We start from the raw sequence: 22200 nt of genomic DNA on the forward strand, positions 1-22200 counted from the left end.
TGTTTGAGAAGAGAAAAACATCCTGAAGTGGTGGATTACTCTCAGCAAGGTCTTACCTGTGTTGCACTGCGTGATCTTGCACGCCAAGCTGTTCATGATCACACTTTTTCCTTTTTGTGTAATCTTTGTGCGAGATTTGTCGTTCTTCTGCTTTCCAGCAAGGACGTCTCTCTTTTCAACCTCCAGTTACCTGTTCCTCTTAACACTTGTCACCGTCTTGCAAACCATGTGTCATTATGTGTGCAAGCATCAGTGTCTCTTTTTTCATACCTGTTCTTCTTCACATGTTTTTATGTCCCATGCTCTTGTGATCTTAAAAAAAAAAAAAAAAAAAAATAATAATAAGCTCCATTCCTCTGAGCACTTTCCTTGCCTTACATTCTGTAAAATTAGTTCTGTTTTCAGCCACTGATATCTCTTTTTCCAGTCTGCGTTCCTACACATGTCAAGATTCGTTTTGTTTTCCATCACTGGTTGTCTTTCCTGATTGTGCTTCCTTACGACAAATTCTTTGTGTTTTCCAACCTCTGGTGTCCCCTGTTTCCAGTTTGTGTTTCTGCACATGTCATATTCTTTCTGTTTTCCCTCACTGGTTGTCTTTCCTGATTAAGCTTCCATATGACAGATTCTTTTCTTTCTGTTTTCCGCCACTGGTGTCTCTCTTTCCAGTCTGTATTTTCATAGATGTGAGATTCTTTCTGTTTTCCACCAGTGGCATCTCTCTTTCCTATAATTATGTGTTTCCACACATGTCAGATTCTTTCTGTTTTCAATCACTGTGTCTCTCTAGTCTTTCCTATAATTATGTGTTTCCACACATGTCAAATTCTTTCTGTTTTTCCATCACTGTGTCTCTTTCTAATAATTATGTGTTTCCACATATGTCAGCTTCTTTCTGTTTTCCATCACCATGTCTCTATTTCCTGTTATTATGTGTTTACATACATGTCAAATTCAATCCGTTTTCCATCACTGTCTCTCTCTTTCCCATGATTGTGTGTTTTCACATGTCAGCTTCTTTCCATTTTCCATCACTGTGTTTCTCTATCCTATAATTATGTGTTTACATACATGTCAAATTCAATCCGTTTTCCATCATTGATGTCTTTCTTCTTTGTGCTTCATATACCTTTCTGTTTTCCACTTCTGGTGTCTTCCAATCTGTACTTCCATACATGTCACACTCTTTCTGTTTTCCAGTACTGGTGTCTTTCCTGTCTGAACTTCCACACATGTCACACTCTTTCTGTTTTCCAATACTGGTGTCTTTCCTGTCTGAACTTCCACACATGTCACACTCTTTCTGTTTTCCAATACTGGTGTCTTTCCTGTCTGAACTTCCACACATGTCACACTCTTTCTGTTTTCCAATACTGGTGTCTTTCCTGTCTGAACTTCCACACATGTCACACTCTTTCTGTTTTCCAATACTGGTGTCTTTCCTGTCTGAACTTCCACACATGTCACACTCTTTCTGTTTTCCAATGCTGGTGTCTTTCCTGTCTGAACTTCCACACATGTCACACTCTTTCTGTTTTCCAGTACTGGTGTCTTTCCTGTCTGAACTTCCACACATGTCACACTCTTTCTGTTTTCCAATACTGGTGTCTTTCCTATCTGTATTTCCATACATGTCACATTCTTTCTATTTTCCACCACCAGCATTTTTGTTTCCTATAATTATGTGTTTCCATACATGTCAGATTCTTACTGTTTTCCACCACTGATGTCTCTGTTTCCGATCTGTGCTTCAGATTGTATCTCTTTCTTTTTTCTTTTTTTTTTATTATAAAAGGAAGAAGAAAAAAGGGTCTATTGGTTCCCACACTTGGCATGAATCTTCTGTTACTTTAACTTTCATCTTATTTAAGAGAGTCCATGCCTTTTTTTTTTTTTTTTTTTTTTAAATATGCTGAGTGTGGTTAGTCATTTTCAGGCATTGCTGTATATGAATGGATGATTGCCAACACATTGAGTCCAAATTTACAAAGAGAAATGTGCAGTATGAAAGCCATTCATGATTAGATTATTATTATTATTTAATTTATGTTATTGTTTTGTATGGTTGCACCGATGTATGGTCAAAGGAAATTGAATAACAAGTCAGCGTATGATGAAAACATGACAGCAGTGGAGTGATTCCCTTCATATTTATTCAGTGTGCTTTGATTCAAGTCACATCAGTGCTTGTGACTGAAAGTAACTGCCAGTAGTTTTGTAAGTGAACTGAACATGATTAATCAGACCCCTCCCCCTTTTTAATTTTTTTTTTTTTTTTTTTTTTTGCCACAGGTGCACAACAAATGTATAAGTGCGCGCTCTCTCTCTCCCTCACTCTCTTTCATACAGACACTTATGATCATGATACATCAAACATGTTATCCACTTATTCACTGTATTAGAAGTCAAGGGACTCTCATGTACTGTTCAGAAGAGGCCGTACTTCTCTCTCAGTCTTCACATTTGTGACTGGTTAACAATGTGTATGATGCATGCATAATTGAATGGTTGCATGCTGACTTTGCATGTCAAAAATGCATGCACACATGCGTTTACAGAAGTCTAGAGCATTGATTTGAACCTTTTTTTTTTTTTTATTTGTGAAGAAATTAAGAAATACTGCATGTGCTCTTTTGCAATTGTCAAAAAAGAAAAAGAAAAGAAAGTGTTCAGTAGTATGTGACAAAATTGGTGTTTTCAAATTCACATACCAATGGATTTTGTTAAAGCTGATGGAAAGCAGCTTAGAATTTATCTCCAGTTGATATTTCCAGCACTTTTTCTCATTTCTTCTCTTTATTTTCTCTCCTCCAGATCATTTCATTGAATCGTTTGACATTAACATGCTAATGCTTGGAATGCAGTAATTAATACAGGTGCTTGACATTAACACGCTAATGCTTGGAATGCAGTAATTAATACAGGTGCTTTAAACAAGAAAATGTCAGTAGCCACAAAAGTAATAGCAAGATTCCTGCAGAATCTGTTCCAGCAGTTCTTGCCAGCTGTCAACTCCAGTCAGTGGATGAGAATTCAGTCACCAAAATCAGAGAATTAAGAAGTCTAAACAGAGAATTCAGTCCTGTATATAGAAGTATAGTGCAACAGACTATTCAGTGACTGAAACATAGAACAGTGTAATTGAAACAGAGAAATCAGTGACTGAAACAACCACTGCTGGAAAATTGCATAATTAAAAAAACAAAAACCACCACCTTTAAATGACAATAAAAAGTTTAGAAAGTATACATTGATATAATGTTGAGTTATATTGTTTATTTTCTTATTGTAGGTATGAAAAATAATATTCTCTGAAACTGGGTTGAAAATTATGGGGTTTTTTTTGTTCCAGAGAGAATTGATCTTTATATATATATATATATATATTTTTTTTTCTCCCCTATAATGATATGAATGGAAATAAATTTCTTTTGTCAGGACTGAAATTTTATGTTTTCTGGTAGGACTGAAATTTAAATTTTTCTTGCGAGACTGAATATTTCTTCAGGTAGGACTGAAATCTGATTTCTTAGGCTTGAACAGAAAACTGTTTTTGTTTTTTTTGGTTGTTGTTTTTTTTCCTTTGTAGGACAAAAATTTGGTTTCTTCTGGTAGTATTCAAAATTGATTTCTTAATTCTGGTTGGATTTTTCCCTTTTTTTTTCTTTGAGGGGGGGGGACTGAAAATTGGTATCTTCTCACGAGACAGAAAATTGGCATCCTCTAATAGGACAGAAATTTGATTTCTGGTTTGACTGAATAATGAAATTTATTCTGGGAGGACTGAAATTTGAGATTTGTCTGGTAGAAAAGAATTGAGGACTGAAATTTTATTTTTGTTGGACTGATTCCCCCACCCCCACCCCCCCCTCCCAGGTAGGACTGAAATTTGGTTTCTTTTAGTAGGGCAGAAACATTTTGTTTTGCCTTTGCCTGGTCTGTCTGTCTGTCTGTTGCCATGCACTTGCACTTGATGGGACTTGTAGTTTACCGACATTGTGTGGAACTCTCTGTGCCTTGACACCGTTTCTAACACTGTGCTTAAATTTGCAGAGCCAGATGAATATAAACTGATAACATATGTTGCGCATGTCTTGACAGTCTGTGCCGATATGAAGGATCTGGCAGTTTCTTTATTTTAAATATGTATATGTGTATACTTGGATAATCAAGTTAAAGGATATCAGTTGATACATATATGTAGACAGATAGTAGATAGATAGATAGATAATCCAGTTAAAGGGTATCAGTTGATTTTTTTTTTATCTGTATGATTTGATAATTAAACAAATAGACAAGTTTTTTTAGAAACATTTACAAGATCAAAATCAAGAAATATCCACACAAAAACAAACAGCTTATCAAATGATAATTTTCAACAACATTATCCAAACACTAATAAAGAAATACTTTTGAATAGTAAACAGAATCGATACATAGATAAACAAAAAACAACAACAACAGCAAAAAAGATTGATCAATGAAATCGTGATTTGATAATTAGAACAAATAGACAAGTTTTTTTTAGAAACATTTACAAGATCAAAATCAAGAAATATCCACACAAAAACAAACAACTTATCAAATGATTATTTTCAACAACATTAACCAAAAAATAATAAAGAAAATACTTTAGAATAGTAAACAGAATCGATACATAGATAAACAAAAAACGACAACAATAACAAAAAAAAAAGATTGATAAATGAAATCAATAAAAAAAAAAGATGAATAAATAGATAAATGAATCTCTGTAAATGATGAATAATAAATAAAACATATAAACAAGCAAAAATATCGGAGAATTGTTTTTCCATGTCTAATGCCCCAGCATAAAAAAATAATTATGTAGGTGATATTTTTACAAGTCTGCTGTTGTAAACCACTAAAAGTCCTGTTGTCAGGGGTTGTACAGGTATTAGTCACTAGTGGGGGGGGGGGGGGGGGGGGGGGGGGGGGGAACAACCAAACTTTAAAAGCCAGCTCTGATTCTGTTTTGATATTTTGCCAACATCAGCTGCTGCTGATGAGTTTTTTTGTGTCATTAACATGTTTGCTATAGATGGAAAGAGGAAATTTCACTTTATTAAAGAGTCAGCTATAGTTACTGTTAAAAACACAACAATATGATAATATACGTTTTTTTTCTTTTTCACTCTTTCTGCTGCATTAATCTGTTTGTTTTTCCATTGTATTCACTACTGTATCATTGTACGATTCTGCACTGAATTTGTGATCTTCGTCTCAATCTATATGCATTTTATTTTATTTATTTATTTATTAATTATTTGTATTTATTTATGTGCTTTTACTCTGGCCCTACCTACCTACCTGTATAGATGAAACAAAAACTGCATTACTGTAAAATTGTTTGTTTGCAGTAATAATATTTTCATTTATCATTTTATGGCTCTGATTTAATCTGGTGATGCATGATGAACTTTTGTGTTCATTGGAAAAGTGATTAGTACATTTTTGTGCATGCATAAAGTGATAATAATTAGAAACATTTCAATTAGGAGGTGATAATAGTTGCAAACATTTCAGTAAGTAGGTTAGTAATGTTTTTATCATTATAATTCCCTTAGTGAGGTTTTTATATTAATAACCATAGACACATAAAGGGGTGCGCATGTGTGTGTGTATGTGCATGCATGTGTGTGTATGTTCACACATGTGCATACTGCTGCAAATATACAGATAGGTACATGTAGATCAGACGCATGCATGCTCATGTATGCACAGTCACACACACCTGTGTGTGCTTGCACTTTTGCAGATGTGCAGGCATACATTCATGTACTCAACTGCAAGATGCCACAGCACAACCCAACACACTCCATACCATAAGGCGTGATCAATAGTCTTCTTTACCACTATTACAAACCATAGGATTTATTATTTTATTTACACCCCCGAAAACAGGGTAAGGCTGCCAACATGGCCAGGGTAAAAACAGTCATACACGTTAAAAGCCCACTCGTGTACATACGAGTGAACATGGGAGTTGCAGCTCACAAATGAAGAAGAAGAAGATGATTATTGTATTTACAACATGTGCGTAACTGTAAATGAGTGCATACACACACTTGGCTGCCAATATCTAGCAAAAATGCTTCTCCCTTAGAATTCAGATAACTCCAGTGGATGTCTTTGAAGGATATGATATTGCCCCCTCCTCCCTCCCCCACCCCCCCGCTCCCCTCCATCTCCATACCCCCATTTTATTATTATTTATTTCAAAGTATTAACCTGTGTACAGTCAGTTTATGTCGGAAAGGCAGTCTCACTGCACTTGTTTTCCTGTTATGTGTTCTCTTTTTTTGTCCTTTATATTTCATTCTTTCCTTTGAACATTTGGATGTCATGTCTTTTGATGCACATATTTTCATCAGTCAGTGTTTATGTATTGTAATGTGTAATCAAGTGTTGATGGGTAAGCGCTCTTAAATAACCATTTCTTCTTCTTCTTCTTCTTCTTATTATTATTATTATCATTGTTGTTGTTATCTAACTGTAAGTTCTTTCAGTTTATTTAATGTTTTCTTCTTTGATATATTATGTGATAGGAATAGTTTGTGTGTATTATGTGGTTGGAACATTTTGTGTTCAATACGTGATATGATTATTTTGAACTCTTGTATCAAGTATTTTCTAGTGGATTTACCTGGTGCTGCCTAGGACTACAGTCCGTCATGTTGGGTAGCTAGCTGAGTGCATGTGTGGCTGTTTAACCACTGTTTTGGAGAAAAAATGTTTTCAGAATAGATGCAGTGCAGTGTAATATTAAAAACAGTCCATCTCATCGATCATTTACTGTGACATCCATGGCATGGTGAGAACAGTATATTAGGCCACATCATCTCCAAAAATATAATGCACAATAGTTACCTTTGGCAATTTTAGAGACATAGGTTGTTATATGTACGACACCATATCAGCGTCTGTAGTGTAAAGCTTACAGCTAAGTCACCATTGATAAAGCTTATGCCTTTATTTATTATTGTTTATTGCAAACCCAATTCAGGGCATGGACTGAATATAAAATAGCAGACCAAGGTTTATCTGTTATTCACAAAAGTAAAGAATTTTGTCTTTTCTTGATATTACGTCTTACTCACTGTGTGCTTTGATCATGTGAACAGGCGAGTAAAAATCATGTTTTATAATGTGGTGTCAGTTGTGTGCAATTCATACTGTGGAGGTTAATTTGATTTTATGGGTGTAATTTGGTTGATGTGTGTGTGTGTGTGTGTGTGTGTGTGTGTGTGTGTGTAATCCCTTTTTTTGTTGTTGAGATGGTCAGGTAAGTCTTTGTGATGATACCAGATATGTATTGTGTGGTATAATTACATAAAAAAGAGATATTTTTTGTATTGTCTCTTGAGTTTGGTGTGTCCTGTCAATGACTAAGTGCCCTGTGTATGATGTGAACCGGTGTGAAAGTGATGTGTGTACTGTCATGCAGTGATGACTAAGTGGCCTTGTGGTGTGTACTGTAGTACAGTAATGACTAAATGGACTGTACCAGTGTGAACACGTGTAAATGTGACGTTGTACTGTAGTACAGTAATGACTAAATGGACTATGTTGTGTGAACATGTGTGGAAGTGACTTTGTACTATAGTACAACAGTGACTAAATGGACTTTGTGTGGTGTGAGCAGGCAAGAAAGTGGCCTTGTACTGCAATGACCAAGCGTGGTGTGAACTGGTCTGAAAGTAACATGTACTGCTATACAACAATGATTAAGACGCTTGTGTATGATGACTAAGTGGTGTGTGTGTGTGGTTTGACCAGGTCTGAAAGTACCATCAGTACTGCAGTGCAATATTTTTTAGTGATGTGTACGATGACTAAGTGGCCTGTGTGGTGTGGAACAAGTCTGAAAATACCATCTGTACTGCGCGGTACAACAGTGACAAAGCGACATGTGCATGATGACTAAGTGCCCTGTGTGGTGTGGAACAGGTCTGAAAGTTGTGGGCGGCAAGGTGGGGGACCACGGCAAGCTGGGAGCGTTCATCTCCAAAGTGAAGAAAGGCAGCATCGCAGACACCGTGGGCCATCTGCGCCCTGGTAAGTGTCGGTAGGCGAGTCTCAGCTCTTTGACACTGCATGAACAGGCCTGGTCAGCCTTTCAGCTCTGTGTGTGGGTCTCATAACCGCAAAAGCTGTGTGGGTCTCGTAACCTCTGCTACCTTGTTGGTGTGGTAACCTGTTCAGCTGCGTGGGTCTCATAACCTCTGCAGCCTTGTTGGTGTGGTAACCTGTTCAGCTGTGTGGGTCTCATAACCTCTGCAGCCATGTTGGTGTGGTAACCTGTTAGCTGTGTGGGTCTCGTAGTCTCTGCAGCTTTGTTGGTGTGGTAACCTGTTCAGCTGTGTGGGTCTCGTAGTCTCTGCAGCCTTGTTGGTGTGGTAACCTGTTCAGGTGTGTGGGTCTCGTAACCTCTGCTGCCTTGTTGGTGTGGTAACCTGTTCAGCTGTGTGGGTCTCATAACCTCTGCAGCCTTGTTGGTGTGGTAACCTGTTCAGCTGTGTGGGTCTCATAACCTCCTCAGCCATGTTGGTGTGGTAACCTGTTCAGCTGTGTGGGTCTCGTAACCTCTCAGCCATGTTGGTGTGGTAACCTGTTAGCTGTGTGGGTCTCATAACCTCTCAGCCATGTTGGTGTGGTAACCTGTTCAGCTGTGTGGGTCTCGTAACCTCAGCAGCTTAGTTGGTGTGGTAACCTGTTCAGCTGTGTGGGTCTCGTAACCTCTGCAGCTTAGTTGGTGTGGTAACCTGTTCAGCTGTGTGGGTCTTGTAACCTCAGCAGCTTAGTTGGTGTGGTAACCTGTTAGCTGTGTGGGTCTCATAACCTCTGCAGCCATGTTGGTGTGGTAACCTGTTCAGCTGTGTGGGTTTCATAACCTCTCAGCCATGTTGGTGTGGTAACCTGTTCAGCTGTGTGGGTTTCATAACCTCTCAGCCATGTTGGTGTGGTAACCTGTTAGCTGTGTGGGTTTCATAACCTCTGCAGCCTTGTTGGTGTGGTAACCTGTTCAGCTGTGTGGGTCTCATAACCTCTGCAGCCATGTTGGTGTGGTAACCTGTTAGCTGTGTGGGTCTCATAACCTCTTCAGCCTTGCTGGTGTGGTAACCTGTTAGGTGTGTGGGTCTCATAACCTCTGCAGCCATGTTGGTGTGGTAACCTGTTCAGCTGTGTGGGTCTCATAACCTCTGCAGCCATGTTGGTGTGGTAACCTGTTCAGCTGTGTGGGTCTCGTAACCTCTGCAGCCATGTTGGTGTGGTAACCTGTTCAGCTGTGTGGGTCTTGTTACCTCCTCAGCCTTGTTGGTGTGGTAACCTGTTAGCTGTGTGGGTCGCATAACCTCTGCAGCTTAGTTGGTGTGGTAACCTGTTAGCTGTGTGGGTCTTGTAACCTCTGCAGCCATGTTGGTGTGGTAACCTGTTAGCTGTGTGGGTCTCATAACCTCTGCAGCTATGTTGGTGTGGTAACCTGTTAGCTGTGTGGGTCTCATAACCTCTGCAGCTTAGTTGGTGTGGTAACCTGTTAGCTGTGTGGGTCTCGTAACCTCTTCAGCCTTGCTGGTGTGGTAACCTGTTAGGTGTGTGGGTATTGTAACCTCTGCAGCTTTGTTGGTGTGGTAACCTGTTAGCTGTGTGGGTCTCATAACCTCTGCAGCTTAGTTGGTGTGGTAACCTGTTAGCTGTGTGGGTCTCGTAACCTCTGCAGCTTAGTTGGTGTGGTAACCTGTTAGCTGTGTGGGTTTCATAACCTCTGCAGCCATGTTGGTGTGGTAACCTGTTAGCTGTGTGGGTCTCGTAACCTCTGCAGCTTAGTTGGTGTGGTAACCTGTTTAGCTGTGTGGGTCTCATAACCTCTGCAGCCATGCTGGTGTGGTAACCTGTTTAGCTGTGTGGGTCTCATAACCTCTTCAGCCTTGCTGGTGTGGTAACCTGTTCAGCTGTGTGGGTCTCATAACCTCTGCAGCCATGTTGGTGTGGTAACCTGTTCAGCTGTGTGGGTCTCATAACCTCTGCAGCCATGTTGGTGTGGTAACCTGTTCAGCTGTGTGGGTCTCATAACCTCTGCAGCCATGTTGGTGTGGTAACCTGTTAGCTGTGTGGGTCTCGTAACCTCTGCAGCCATGTTGGTGTGGTAACCTGTTAGCTGTGTGGGTCTCGTAACCTCTGCAGCCATGTTGGTGTGGTAACCTGTTAGCTGTGTGGGTCTCGTAACCTCTGCAGCCATGTTGGTGTGGTAACCTGTTCAGCTGTGTGGGTCTCATAACCTCTCAGCCATGTTGGTGTGGTAACCTGTTAGCTGTGTGGGTCTCATAACCTCCTCAGCCATGTTGGTGTGGTAACCTGTTCAGCTGTGTGGGTCTCGTAGTCTCTGCAGCCATGTTGGTGTGGTAACCTGTTCAGCTGTGTGGGTCTCGTAGTCTCTGCAGCCATGTTGGTGTGGTAACCTGTTCAGCTGTGTGGGTCTCATAACCTCTGCTACCTTGTTGGTGTGGTAACCTGTTCAGCTGCATGGGTCTCGTAGTCTCTGCAGCCTTGTTGGTGTGGTAACCTGTTCAGCTGTGTGGGTCTCATAACCTCTGCAGCCATGTTGGTGTGGTAACCTGTTAGGTGTGTGGGTCTCATAACCTCTCAGCCATGTTGGTGTGGTAACCTGTTAGCTGTGTGGGTCTCATAGTCTCTGCAGCCATGTTGGTGTGGTAACCTGTTAGCTGTGTGGGTTTCATAACCTCTGCAGCCATGTTGGTGTGGTAACCTGTTCGCTGTGTGGGTTTCATAACCTCTCAGCCATGTTGGTGTGGTAACCTGTTCGCTGTGTGGGTCTTATAACCTCTGCAGCTTTGTGGGTCTAAAACCCCATTTTGTGGACGATGCGGCAATACTTTTATCCCCACAGTTTTGACCCATATAATGCGGGGGCGCCCAATGTTTAGTTAAAATCTGTTGAAACGCTGCTGTGATTCAGAATTTACCTCTGAATTGCATTTGTGTTGGTGAAAAGGGAGGAAACCTGGTGAATTAGAATGAAAGAAGTATTACAAAAAACCAGCTCACAAACAACTCACATTCACACAAACAACACTATTTGTAATGGAGACACAGCAGATTCAAGAAGATCAACAGAGCAAACAAGCAGGCAGATGATGCAGTGTATGTTTTTGTGTAGTGTATGTGTGTGTGTGTGCATGCGTAGTGTGTTCCTGTGCAGTATGTGTGTGCTGTACTGTGAGTGCCTTGTGTTTTGTGAAGGTGACGAGGTGGTGGAGTGGAACGGACGGTCATTACAAGGGGCGACGTTTGAAGAGGTGTACGACATCATTCTGGAGTCCAAACAGGAACCCCAAGTGGAGCTCATCGTTCATCGCAGTGTCAAGTGAGGGTTGTGTGTGTGTTTGTTTTCCTGAATTGCTAACATTTTTACGGGATATAGTTTTGCATTGATCATAGTGCCACTCTTTTCAGTATTTGTTGCAGGAACATCGGTGCTGGAGTTGTCATGCTTTCTTTCTTGTGTTCATGGGCTGCGACTCTCTTGTTAGCTGAAGTCTACAAGTAGGCTTTTACAAGTATGGTTTTGTTTTTACTCCACCATATAGACCGCCATACTCAGTTTTTTTGGGTGGGTGTGTTCTTGTTTCTATAAACTACTGAACGCTGACATGGTGTAAGGGGTCTGTACTGTGCATGTGCATTCGAGTATGCACATGAAAGGCGGTTAAAGCAGTACCAGGTTGGTACATATGTAGACCATGGGGATCATTATTATTTTTGAAGGGATTCTTGCGTGAAGCCATAATTTTGTCTCCAGCCAGCTTTGAGTAGTTTCAGATTTTTTTGTTTTTGACCTGACTCAGTGTTGATCATTCAGGTCAATAATTACTGTAGAATGGACATTTGAGTATAATTACTGTAGAATGGACATTTGAGTAAGTTACTTCAGAGAGAGTGTCATTATTGTTGTGGAGCCTTGATTATATACAGGATTTTCAGTAAAGCACTACACGCAATTGATGATGTCCATTTCAAGTCAGCTTGATGAATGAATTAATTGTTATTTAATTTTATTCAGAGGAATTTCCTTTAATTGATTAAATGCACTATAGCTGCTTTTGTCTTTTTTGTTTTCTGTGTAGAGTTCTCAAACATGTGCTTAGTGAGTAAGGGGTGGTCAGAGATGCCAACTGTTACGATTTCGCCGTATTTTGTTATGCTTGATTGCAGTTCCAACATTACACCAACATCAAAATTGTTCCAACGAATTCATTTTTGCCTACATAGCATGGGCACATGCTTTCCTGTCGTAACATAGCCCAGATGCTCTAGACCTATCGATCACAAGGCCAGGGCAGTCACTTCTAACCTTGGTCTCATGTGATGATGCTCAGCTAATCACGTGTGTGTTGATATCGAAACAGCATTCAGTGGACCCATCAGCTTAACTCTTTCCATACGAACGGCGAAAGAGACGACGTTAACAGCGTTTCACCCCAATTACCATCATCAAAATATTGCAAGCAGAAGGCTCTTATACTGAAGACGTGAATGTTGACAAAGAATACCACAATTCTGACGATGGAAGCTAAAGGTTTGGTCATTGAGACACCCACTGGACACCCGAGGGGTCTGTGTAGAGGAGAAGAGAGGACTGGCCGTACTGAGTGAGTTAATTGTAGCAGTTACACCGTGTTGCAGATAGGCCCCAAGTGTTTGTATGCTTTGTAGATAAAATATGCGTTTGCAGATGTGGCTGGGAGTCTGAGCGTACCAACCAGATTCAAACTGTTTCTACCAAAATTTCCTGATTGTTCCTACAAATGCTTGACAGGGTTGGCATCTCTGGGTGTAGTGAATGAAGAGAGAGGGGAGTACCACTCTTTATTTACAATATAAATTCCTTTGTTAAGTGGGAGCAAAAATTAAATATCATCGTTAACTGGGAAACCACCATGAAACAAATAAAAGAAGTAAAAGAGATAAAATTGAAATGGTTTCAAATTAGAATTTGTTAGTTTTAGTTACAAACAAATGCTGAAGAAAATAGGCATTACAAACAGTGACATGTGCAATTTCTGTAAAAATGAAATAGATGCAGTTCAACATTATCTATGGTTTTGCAAGTTCTCTCAATTCTTTCGGAAGGAATTGGAGAACGTTTTGAAGGAAAGATGTGATACTTGCTCAAACGTTAAGTTAAACATAGAATTAGTTCTCTTTGGAACTGATGAAATTACAAAAACATATGAAACTTTCAACTATATTCTTTTTGCAGAATATTTTGTTTATAAATGCAGAATAAATAGAACTAAACCATGTATAGAGCACTTTCTGAATGATTTAAGAAATAGTTATAAAGTAGAAAGATATTTGCATTCAGTGGAAATGTTAAGCGTTGTATTTACGAGAAAATGGTGTCCATATATAAAACTTCTTGAAAACAATAACCCATAACAAAATATGATGAAAGATCAAAATGCACAACATTAGTATATTTATACTTGAAGAGCAGATGTATGTGAATGTGTAAGTATGCAAGTATGTAATTAATATATGTATGTGTATTTATGTGCACTTATGTATCTGCAGTAATAATGTTTAACATGACGATGTAATGGGTGTTTTATATTGTCATGTATGGAAAACTAGAGAAAATGTGTCCATACATAAGATACTCCATTGTTTTGTTTTTTTCAAGAAAACAATGTATGGATTGTGTTCTTTTTCCAGTTATGCTAGCTAAGTAGAGTGTCCATAACTCGATGCTGTTGCAAAGTATAATGTCTGTTATATGTTATAAAATTGCTCTGTTACACAATATGAAAATGTGTCCACCTTGATCAAGTTGATTATAAAAAAAAAAAAAAGAATTAAAAAAAGAAGAGAGAGGGGAGCAGTGTACTATGGTATGCAGCTCTCCTAGCAGACGCCCTGAGAGAGAGACAAGAGTGAAGAGAAAGATCCCAAGACTACTCCAGTGAATGTGTGTGGTCCTTTGTTCACAGGCATGGAGAGATGCCGCCAGGCGTTCAGTCTGCCTTCGCCGATCACGCTCGAGGTAAGAGCTTTAAAAAAAAAAAAAAAAAAATTTATTTCACTTCTTTGAAAAGCTACTGTCTTCGTCTGTACACTGTGCTTGAGGAGAAGGGTGGTAGGTTACTTGAGAGGGGTTGTTCCTGTCAGCATATCTGAGTGAGAGTGAGCCTTGTGCGATTTACCTGTGTCTGTAACATATGTAACCCTTGTGCAATTACCTGGTAACCTTGTGGTATGGTGTACTGCTGTTGTGGTTAGTTGTTGAGATAATCTTGTTACAGAACCCATGCTTTCTCTCACTCTCACACACACACGCACACGCTGGCAGATCATGTTGACTTTGTTGAAAAACATTTCTGTCTCATCTCTATGAATGTGGGGTTAAGAAAAATGGCATATAAACTGGGATTTGCAACACTTTGGTGCTTTTTTTTTTTTTGTTACAAGCTGACTTTCAATTCCTGTGTTGTGGGAAGAATTAATGATTGTCCCAACTTCTCCATCAGTTTTGGTTAATTCGAAATTTGCAAGAGATGTCATACTTGATGTTACTGAAACTTTAGGGTACGAGAAGCAAATAGCTCTCAGAGCTGTTACTGTTCTGAGGAAATGACACGGGATTTAATTGCTGCATTTTCTCTGTAGCAACACTGAAACAAGGAGCACTAAATTAGTTCATCAGCACTGACTGTTTAAAAAAAAAAAAAATTTAATTAGATTTTTGAAATTTAAAGACTACTTTTTTTTTTTCCAAACCTATATTTCTTAATGTACCATTCTGGTTGATTAATATCCAAACAACGGGTGTTAATGATATGCAGTGAAGAAGAAAAACGCATGGATACATACATACATTCATACATACATATGTGTGTATATATATATATTTTTTTTATTATATAGATTGTGTGGCCTTAACACAGTGTCAGTGTTGACTAAAGTTCATTCGCACATTCTTCATCACAAGTTATTCTGATTGAGCTAACTAGATTGATTTTTTTTTTTTTTTTTTTTTTTTTTGTAAAGATGATGAGAACTTTTTTTTCAATAAATATGAGTTTCAGTTTCAGTTTCACTTTCTCAAGGAGGCGTCACTGCGTTCGGACAAATCCATACACGCTACACCACATCTGTTGAGCAGATGCCTGACCAGCAGCATAACCCAACACGCTTAGTCAGGCCTTGAGTGCATGCTTACATATTTGTGTACCTATGAAAGTGGATTTCATTTTACGTAATTTCGCCAGAGGACAACACTCTCGTTGCCATGGGTTCTTTTTCAGTGCGCCAAGTGCGTGCTGCACACGGGACCTCGGTTTATCGTCTCATCCGAAAGACTAGACGCTCAGTTTGATTTTCCAGTCAAACTTAGGAGAAAGGGCGAGAGCGGGATTCGAACCCACACCCTCACGGACTCTCTGTATTGGCAGCTGAGCGTCTTAACCATTCTGCCACCTTCCTCCTAAATATGAACAAAAAGTATAAAATCTTGTTACCTGAAATGTCCATTACACTGGGATAGATCTGAATAATGTTCACTTGTACGTGTCTAATTTTCTTTGCCCTGAAATATTCATTTTGCTAGAGCAAATCAAATCGAAATAGTGTCAATCTGTATCCAGCTGTGTGCACTTTCAGCCTTACAGCTCACACGGTTCTGTTGTAAATAACTTCATGGCTTGCTGGTTAAGGGGCTGTGGGTTGTGGCAGTATATCATCACTGTAAGGTGTTGGTGTACACTTGGTTGTGCCAGTATAGGTCAGTGTAAAGTTTTTACACTTGGTGTGCCAGAATAGGTCTCTGTAAAGTGTTTACACTTGGTTGTGCCAGTATAGAGTACTGTAAAGTATTTACACTTGGTGTGCCAGAATAGGTCACTGTAAAGTGTTTACACTTGGTTGTGCCAGTATAGATCACTGTACAATGTCTACACTTGGTTTTGTCAGTATCTAATAGATCACTGTAAAGTGTTTACACTTGGTTGTGCCAGTGTAGATCACTGTGCAATGTCTACACTTGGTTTTGCCAGTATCTGATAGATCACTGTAAAGTGTTTGCACTTGGTTGTGCCAGTATAGATCACGGTACAGTGTTTACACTTGGCTGTGCCAGTATAGGTGACTATGAAGTATTTACTCTTGCTTCTCAGTAAAGCAGGGCAGCACTTGAGGAGTTGTTGTGACAGTGTGTTGGGGAGAGGGTCGTGGCTGTGACACAACATAGTGCATCTGTATGGTTTCTCTCTGTTGTGTCCCTCAGTGTTGGCATTGTCCAGTTGTGTCGATGGCGGTGGTGTTAGGTTGGTGTGTTGATGTGGATATAGTTGGCTGACAGTGACCAGTTGTGCCCATTGTTGTTGTGTTTTGATGTGGATATGTCAGCGTGGATATTATTGGCCGACAGTGACTGGTTGTGTCGATGGTGGTGTGTTTGTGTGGGTGTGTCGGCACGGATATTATTGGCCAACAGTGACCAGTTGTGTCACTGTTGGTGTGTTTGTATGGGTGTGTCAGCATGGATATTATTGGCCGACAGTGACCAGTTGTGTCATTGGTGGTGTGTCTATGTTGATACGTCAACATGGATATTATTGGCTGACAGTGACCAGTTGTGTCTTTGGTGGTTTGTCGGTGTTGATATGTCAACATGGATATTATTGGCTGACAGAGACCAGTTGCTTCATTGGTGGTGTGTTTATGTGGGTATGTTAACATGGATATTATTGGCCAACAGTGACCAGTTGTGTGGTTGGTGGTGTGTTTTTGTGGGCATGTCCACATCGATATCATTGGCCGATATTGACTGGTTGTGTTGATGGTGGTGTGTCTATGTGGGTATGCCAACATGGATGTGGTTGGCTGAGTTTCATCCACTGCCACTGACTGTAGATCTTGTCAGTTTTGTGGGTGTTCATCAACAGCAGGCCACAGGTCTTGGTCAGAGTAGGCGTCCCAGTTTCTTCTTCTTCAGCTTCCAGTTCCCCCTCACCCCCTCCCACGCCCCCTTCAGCCTTCCCTACCCCATTATCCACTTTTCCTTTTCACCACCTTCATGTTTTCATCTTTTGACGTTTTTCTCTCTGGCACCCTTGGCCTCTTTCAACAATTCTCCTGAGCATAATTGATTATAGTATGGTTGGAAGCACAGTGCTAGTTAAACGCTGAAGACAGTGGAATACCTTTTGAAAGCAAATTGGTTATCATGAATGATTCTGGTTTTTTATTTATTTTTATTTATTTTTTTTTTATAGAAGGACAGAGGGGAATTAAGCTTATTCAAGTAAATCATGACTTAGAAAGTATGTCTGGAAAGTTTCTCATTGCATTGACTTTTTATATTCATAACACTTGTGTTTTGGTTCATAATGCGTCTAATGATTTCATTGTGTAACTTGTTCAGATTTGAGAACAGTTTTTCATTGTATATCATAAAATGATCATGTTGGTCACCTTTTTCGTTTTAAAATTTTCTGGGCGTTAAAATGTCCCATAGCTTTCCTTTACAGCAGCTGCAGCAATGAAGCCACCTTATTTTTGCAAAAAGAGAATAATTATCAATGACTAGAGTTCTGGCATAGACTTGTCAGTTGTTTCAGGTTGTTAGTTGAGATTGTATTTGAGTGATTACCGATGATCAAAGTTTCGTCATAGACTTGTCAGTTGAAGACTTCTTTTCTTTCTAATTGTCAGTTCAGATTGTTTTTTTGTCCTTTTGTGGAAGTGTTCACCCTGGCCCACTATCACAGTCACTGCTTTGTGTCTGAATGGTGTTGTGTGTCTGTGTGCTTAGCTGCTTCCGTGGTGCAAACCCTCCAACGCTTTGAGCGCAGTCCTAGACGTGTGGTGCTGCGTGGTAAGGCTACAGACCCTTTGTATGCTCCCATGTTGACTGTCTTCATTGAGTTAGTTTGTTTTTCTTCTTCACCTCCACCTGTGTTTGGCTCTTAATGGCACCGTTTTCTTCCAGCATCTGGCTGTGTTTTTATATTTAAAAAAAACAACAACAGCAACAACAAGTATGCATGATTTGAAGAGTTTGTTTTTGTTTGGTCAATGAATTTCTTGTTTGTGTGTGTGTTGTTTGTTTTGATTTGTGTGTGTGTGTGTTTGAGTGTAGATGGGGTTGGGGGGTTTGGGGTGTTGTGTAAGTGTTTGTGTTGGATAGACAGGAGTGATGATTTCATTTTATTTACATTTGATCATTACCAAAATGATTGAACAGGATTTCTTAAACTTGATTTACAGGTTGTTGGTGGTGGTGTTTTTTTTGGGGGGGGTGAGGGGGGGTTGGGGTGGGGGGGGGGGGGTTGCATTGTGTGCCAATTCATTTTTGCAACATAACTTTTCCTTCAGAAAACTTCAGAGAGAAAATTATTCCTTGACTTTCTCAAACATAAGAAAAAAAATGTAGCATCTATTGTAATAATGTTGTGTGGTAGTAAGCTCGGATGAGGGAGTGAGAGTGACTGTTTTGTTTTGTTTTGTTTCATTTTGATCATTGGATGCAGTTTGCTTCTTTTCTTATTATTTTCCTTCTGCATTGAAAGTTTGGTGATCATGTCCACTTGTTTCGACAAGTGAGTTTTTTAAAGTGTATGACTTCCATGTAGACAGTTCCATCTGTGTGAATGGCATGGCATAAGGGCAGTGCTCTCAGTGAATGGTTGTGTTACAGCTACCCAGCAATCATACATGCAGAATATATAGGAATTTTATAGTGCTTATTTTTGTCTTCCGTTAGTTTATGTAGGGGCAGTGTTCACAGTTAATGGTTGTGTTTCGGCTACCCAGCAGCTATCATACATGCAGAATACATAGGAATTTTATAGTGCTTATTTTTGTCTTCAGTTAGTTTATGTAGGGGCAGGCAGTGCTCACAGTAAATGGTTGTGTTTCGGCTACCCAGCAATCATACATGCAGAATATGATGTGTGTGTGTATATATATATATATATATATACATGATAGTCAGTCGTGTCCGACTATGACCATCAGAACAGCAGAGGAGGCAACTGCTGTTCCGATTATTAGGGCTTAGAATTTGATTATAGTGGAGAGTGTCTTGCCCAAGTACATCCCCACTCTCTCGGCCAAGAGGGTTTTAGGACAGTCGGCGTTGGGATGGTTCCCAAAGGCCATCTAGCCCCCAAGGCTGCAGCACTAAGAGCCAGTGCAATTTTGCCTCCTAGTTTGAGAGTCATAGTCCTTCACAAAAGACTAAGCTGTAAATGGTTTTCCATTAACTGGAAAAACCATTGATAATACAGCTCTCACTTTGCTGTTGGCCCAAATGTAAACTTATGTCAGTCTGTGATATAAGCCGAGTGTTGGACATGCAGAATACACATTGTGTTACTGTTGTGTCCTTGAGCACAACATGTTGTTGCTTTGATTCCCTTTCCCTTCTTGTCATTTAATGTGTGTGTGTGACTGCTGTGGTTTTTTTATTTTTTTTTATTTTATCTTATTTTTTCCTCAAGGCCTGGCTTACACTGCTGGTCAGGCATTTGCTTAGCATCTAGGTGTTGTGTAGCGTGTATGGATTAATTGAAATGCAGTGAGGCCTTCTTGAGAAACTGAACTGAACTGCACAGGGCATGGTCTGAAAATTTGCTGGGGTGATCTGACTGCCTGCTAGTTTGAAACAGCTTTTTTTCAAATTCACTTTAACGCACATACAAGAAAAGAAGAAGAAATACAGAAAATGCATCACCAGGGTGGTTCATACAGCATGAGCAGTGGAAGTCTTCAGAGTATTTCATACAGCAGGAGGAATGTACACATTCAGGAGTAAACAGTGTCAGCATCAGGACACAGTAACACGTGCAAGGTAGAATTGAGCGCAGGTACAACATTATCTTTTGGAAAACTTTGTATGCAAAGAATGTTGATAAAACAACAGCAGAGAAAGGGAAACAGTTATTCATACCTCACAGTTGTGCAGCTGTGCCTCTTCTTCTTCTTCTTCTTCTTCTTCTGCGTTCACTCGTATGCACACGAGTGGGCTTTTACGTGTATGACCGTTTTTACCCCGCCATGTAGGCAGCCATACTCCGTTTTCAGGGGGGTGGGGGGTGCATGCTGGGTATGTTCTTGTTTCCATAACCCACCGAACTCGGACATGGATTACAGGATCTTTAACGTGCGTATTTGATCTTCTGCTTGCATATACGCATGAAGGGGGTTCAGGCACTAGCAGGTCTGCACATATGTTGACCTGGGAGATCGTAAAAATCTCCACTTTTACCCACCAGGTGCCGTCACTATGATTCGAACCCGGGACCCTCAGATTGACAGTCCAACGCTTTAACCACTTGGCTATTGCGCCCGTCGCTGTGCCTGTTCATGACTGCTTGTTTTGTGTTAGAGAGACCTCTCCCCACCTTTAGATATCCTGGTAGTGAGATAACCATTCATCCATCTGCACGCTGGAGGCAGCTGGCAGAATGGTTAAGATGCTCAGCTGCCAGTACGGAGAGTCCATGAGGGTGTGGGTTCGAATCCTGTTCTCACCCTTTCTCCCAATTTTGACTAGAAAATCAAACTGAGCGTCTAGTCATTCAGATGAAACAATAAAGCGAGGTCCCATGTGCAGCACATACTTGGTGCACTGAAAAAGAACTCATGACAACAAGATTGTTGTCTTCCGGCAAATTCTGTAGAGGAAATCCACTCTGATAGGTACACAAATATATAGGCATGCGCTCGAGGCCTGACTAAGCGCGCTGCGTTGTGCTGCTGGTCAAGCATCTGCCTAGCAGATATGTAGCGTGTATGGGTTTGTCCAAACACAGTGCCGCCTCCTTGAGAAACTGAAACTGAAAACTGAAGCATGCTGCCATAAAGATACTGAGCACATGATCTTCACTGGCTCAGTTTAAGGCCAGACACGGTAGTACAAAAACGTATGAAATAAACTTGAAGTTTATGGCTTTCTGTGACAAAGATATTGGACTAAACATGTCTAAAAAGGTCATTTTGTGCAATTTATGATGACGGTTTCCATGGAAACGAATCCAAAATGGCCGACAAACAAAAAAAATTAAAAGCTTATAACTTCAATACCTTTATAGATATGTTATTTCTGTTTGTTTTATTTGATTTATTTGTATTTGTTCTTTATTATAGTGCAGTGGTATTTTGGAATTTGAATAAATACGTTTATTATTATTTGAATAAATACATTTATTATTTTTTTTTTGTTGAAATGTGTATAAATTCCTTGACATAATTTTTTTTTCAAATGACTGTATATTCATTCTTTTACTAGTACTATACAACCCACTGCACTATAATAAAGATGAATACACAAAGAAAGAAAGTACCAACTTTGAATATGCTATCTTTTAAAGTTTTTGAGCCTTAGCACTTTGAAAAATCGTATTACGAGGACAAAACACAAAACTGAGAAAACAGGAAAAGGAGGAGATGTGCTTGGTACTCACAAGAAATCACACATGTTGATGCTGTTTGAAGCTTTATTTAAGTGAATATAGTACCCAGGTGAAACGGACTATAAAGATTAGATGTTGAAGAAGCAAATTATGCGAAAAAACGAAAATCACAAAAATCATGATTTTGGTCAAAATTTCACTACCGTGTCTGGCCTTAACAAGGCCTGGCATGCTGTGTGGCCTAGCTGAGAGCTGTACTCTGAAGGCTTGCATGTTGCAGAAAACATAGTAGGCAGCCAACATTGTTGTTTCAGTCAGTGCAAGTCTGACCAGCATCATCCTCAGAGAGAAGGAGATGTTATTTCCTTTCTGTTTCCAAAGCCAAAAACACGGCGAGAAGACCTTAAAATGTGGATAAGATTGTGTGGTTGGCCCCATGGTCAGCTGATCCCAGAAGTCGTTTTTCTCTTTGCTTGGTGTTTCGACATAGAGAGTGTCAACACAGCATTGTATAGCATCAGTGTCATGTGACATATGATGCACACCAGCAGCACTGTTAAGGGGTCAGTAAGCACATGTGGTACACTACTGTTTGAACGAATAACACCCACCTTTACATGTCCATGAGTGTGCTTGTAATCTGGGAAGGAGTCACTTTCTGGTTATAGCTCTCATGCTGAAAGTGATGACACATCAGCCGGTAAAAAGAGAAGGTCCACAATGTCCATCCGTATGTCTGCCC

At 39.9% G+C, this 22200-nt stretch overlaps 1 protein-coding gene across 1 annotated transcript in view; it reads left to right on the forward strand.

Moving 5' to 3' along the window:
• LOC143291101 (regulating synaptic membrane exocytosis protein 2-like) overlaps positions 1-22200 on the forward strand; it is an 87251-nt gene that overhangs the window by 24102 nt on the left and 40949 nt on the right. The window contains exons 5-7 of the mRNA XM_076600725.1: positions 7972-8079; positions 11284-11407; positions 14034-14086. Coding sequence (XP_076456840.1) covers positions 7972-8079; positions 11284-11407; positions 14034-14086 — 285 coding nt within the window. The remainder of the gene's footprint in view (positions 1-7971; positions 8080-11283; positions 11408-14033; positions 14087-22200) is intronic.

The sequence above is a fragment of the Babylonia areolata genome, chromosome 16, assembly GCF_041734735.1.
Source record: "Babylonia areolata isolate BAREFJ2019XMU chromosome 16, ASM4173473v1, whole genome shotgun sequence".
NCBI classification, from domain to species: Eukaryota; Metazoa; Mollusca; class Gastropoda; order Neogastropoda; family Buccinidae; genus Babylonia; species Babylonia areolata.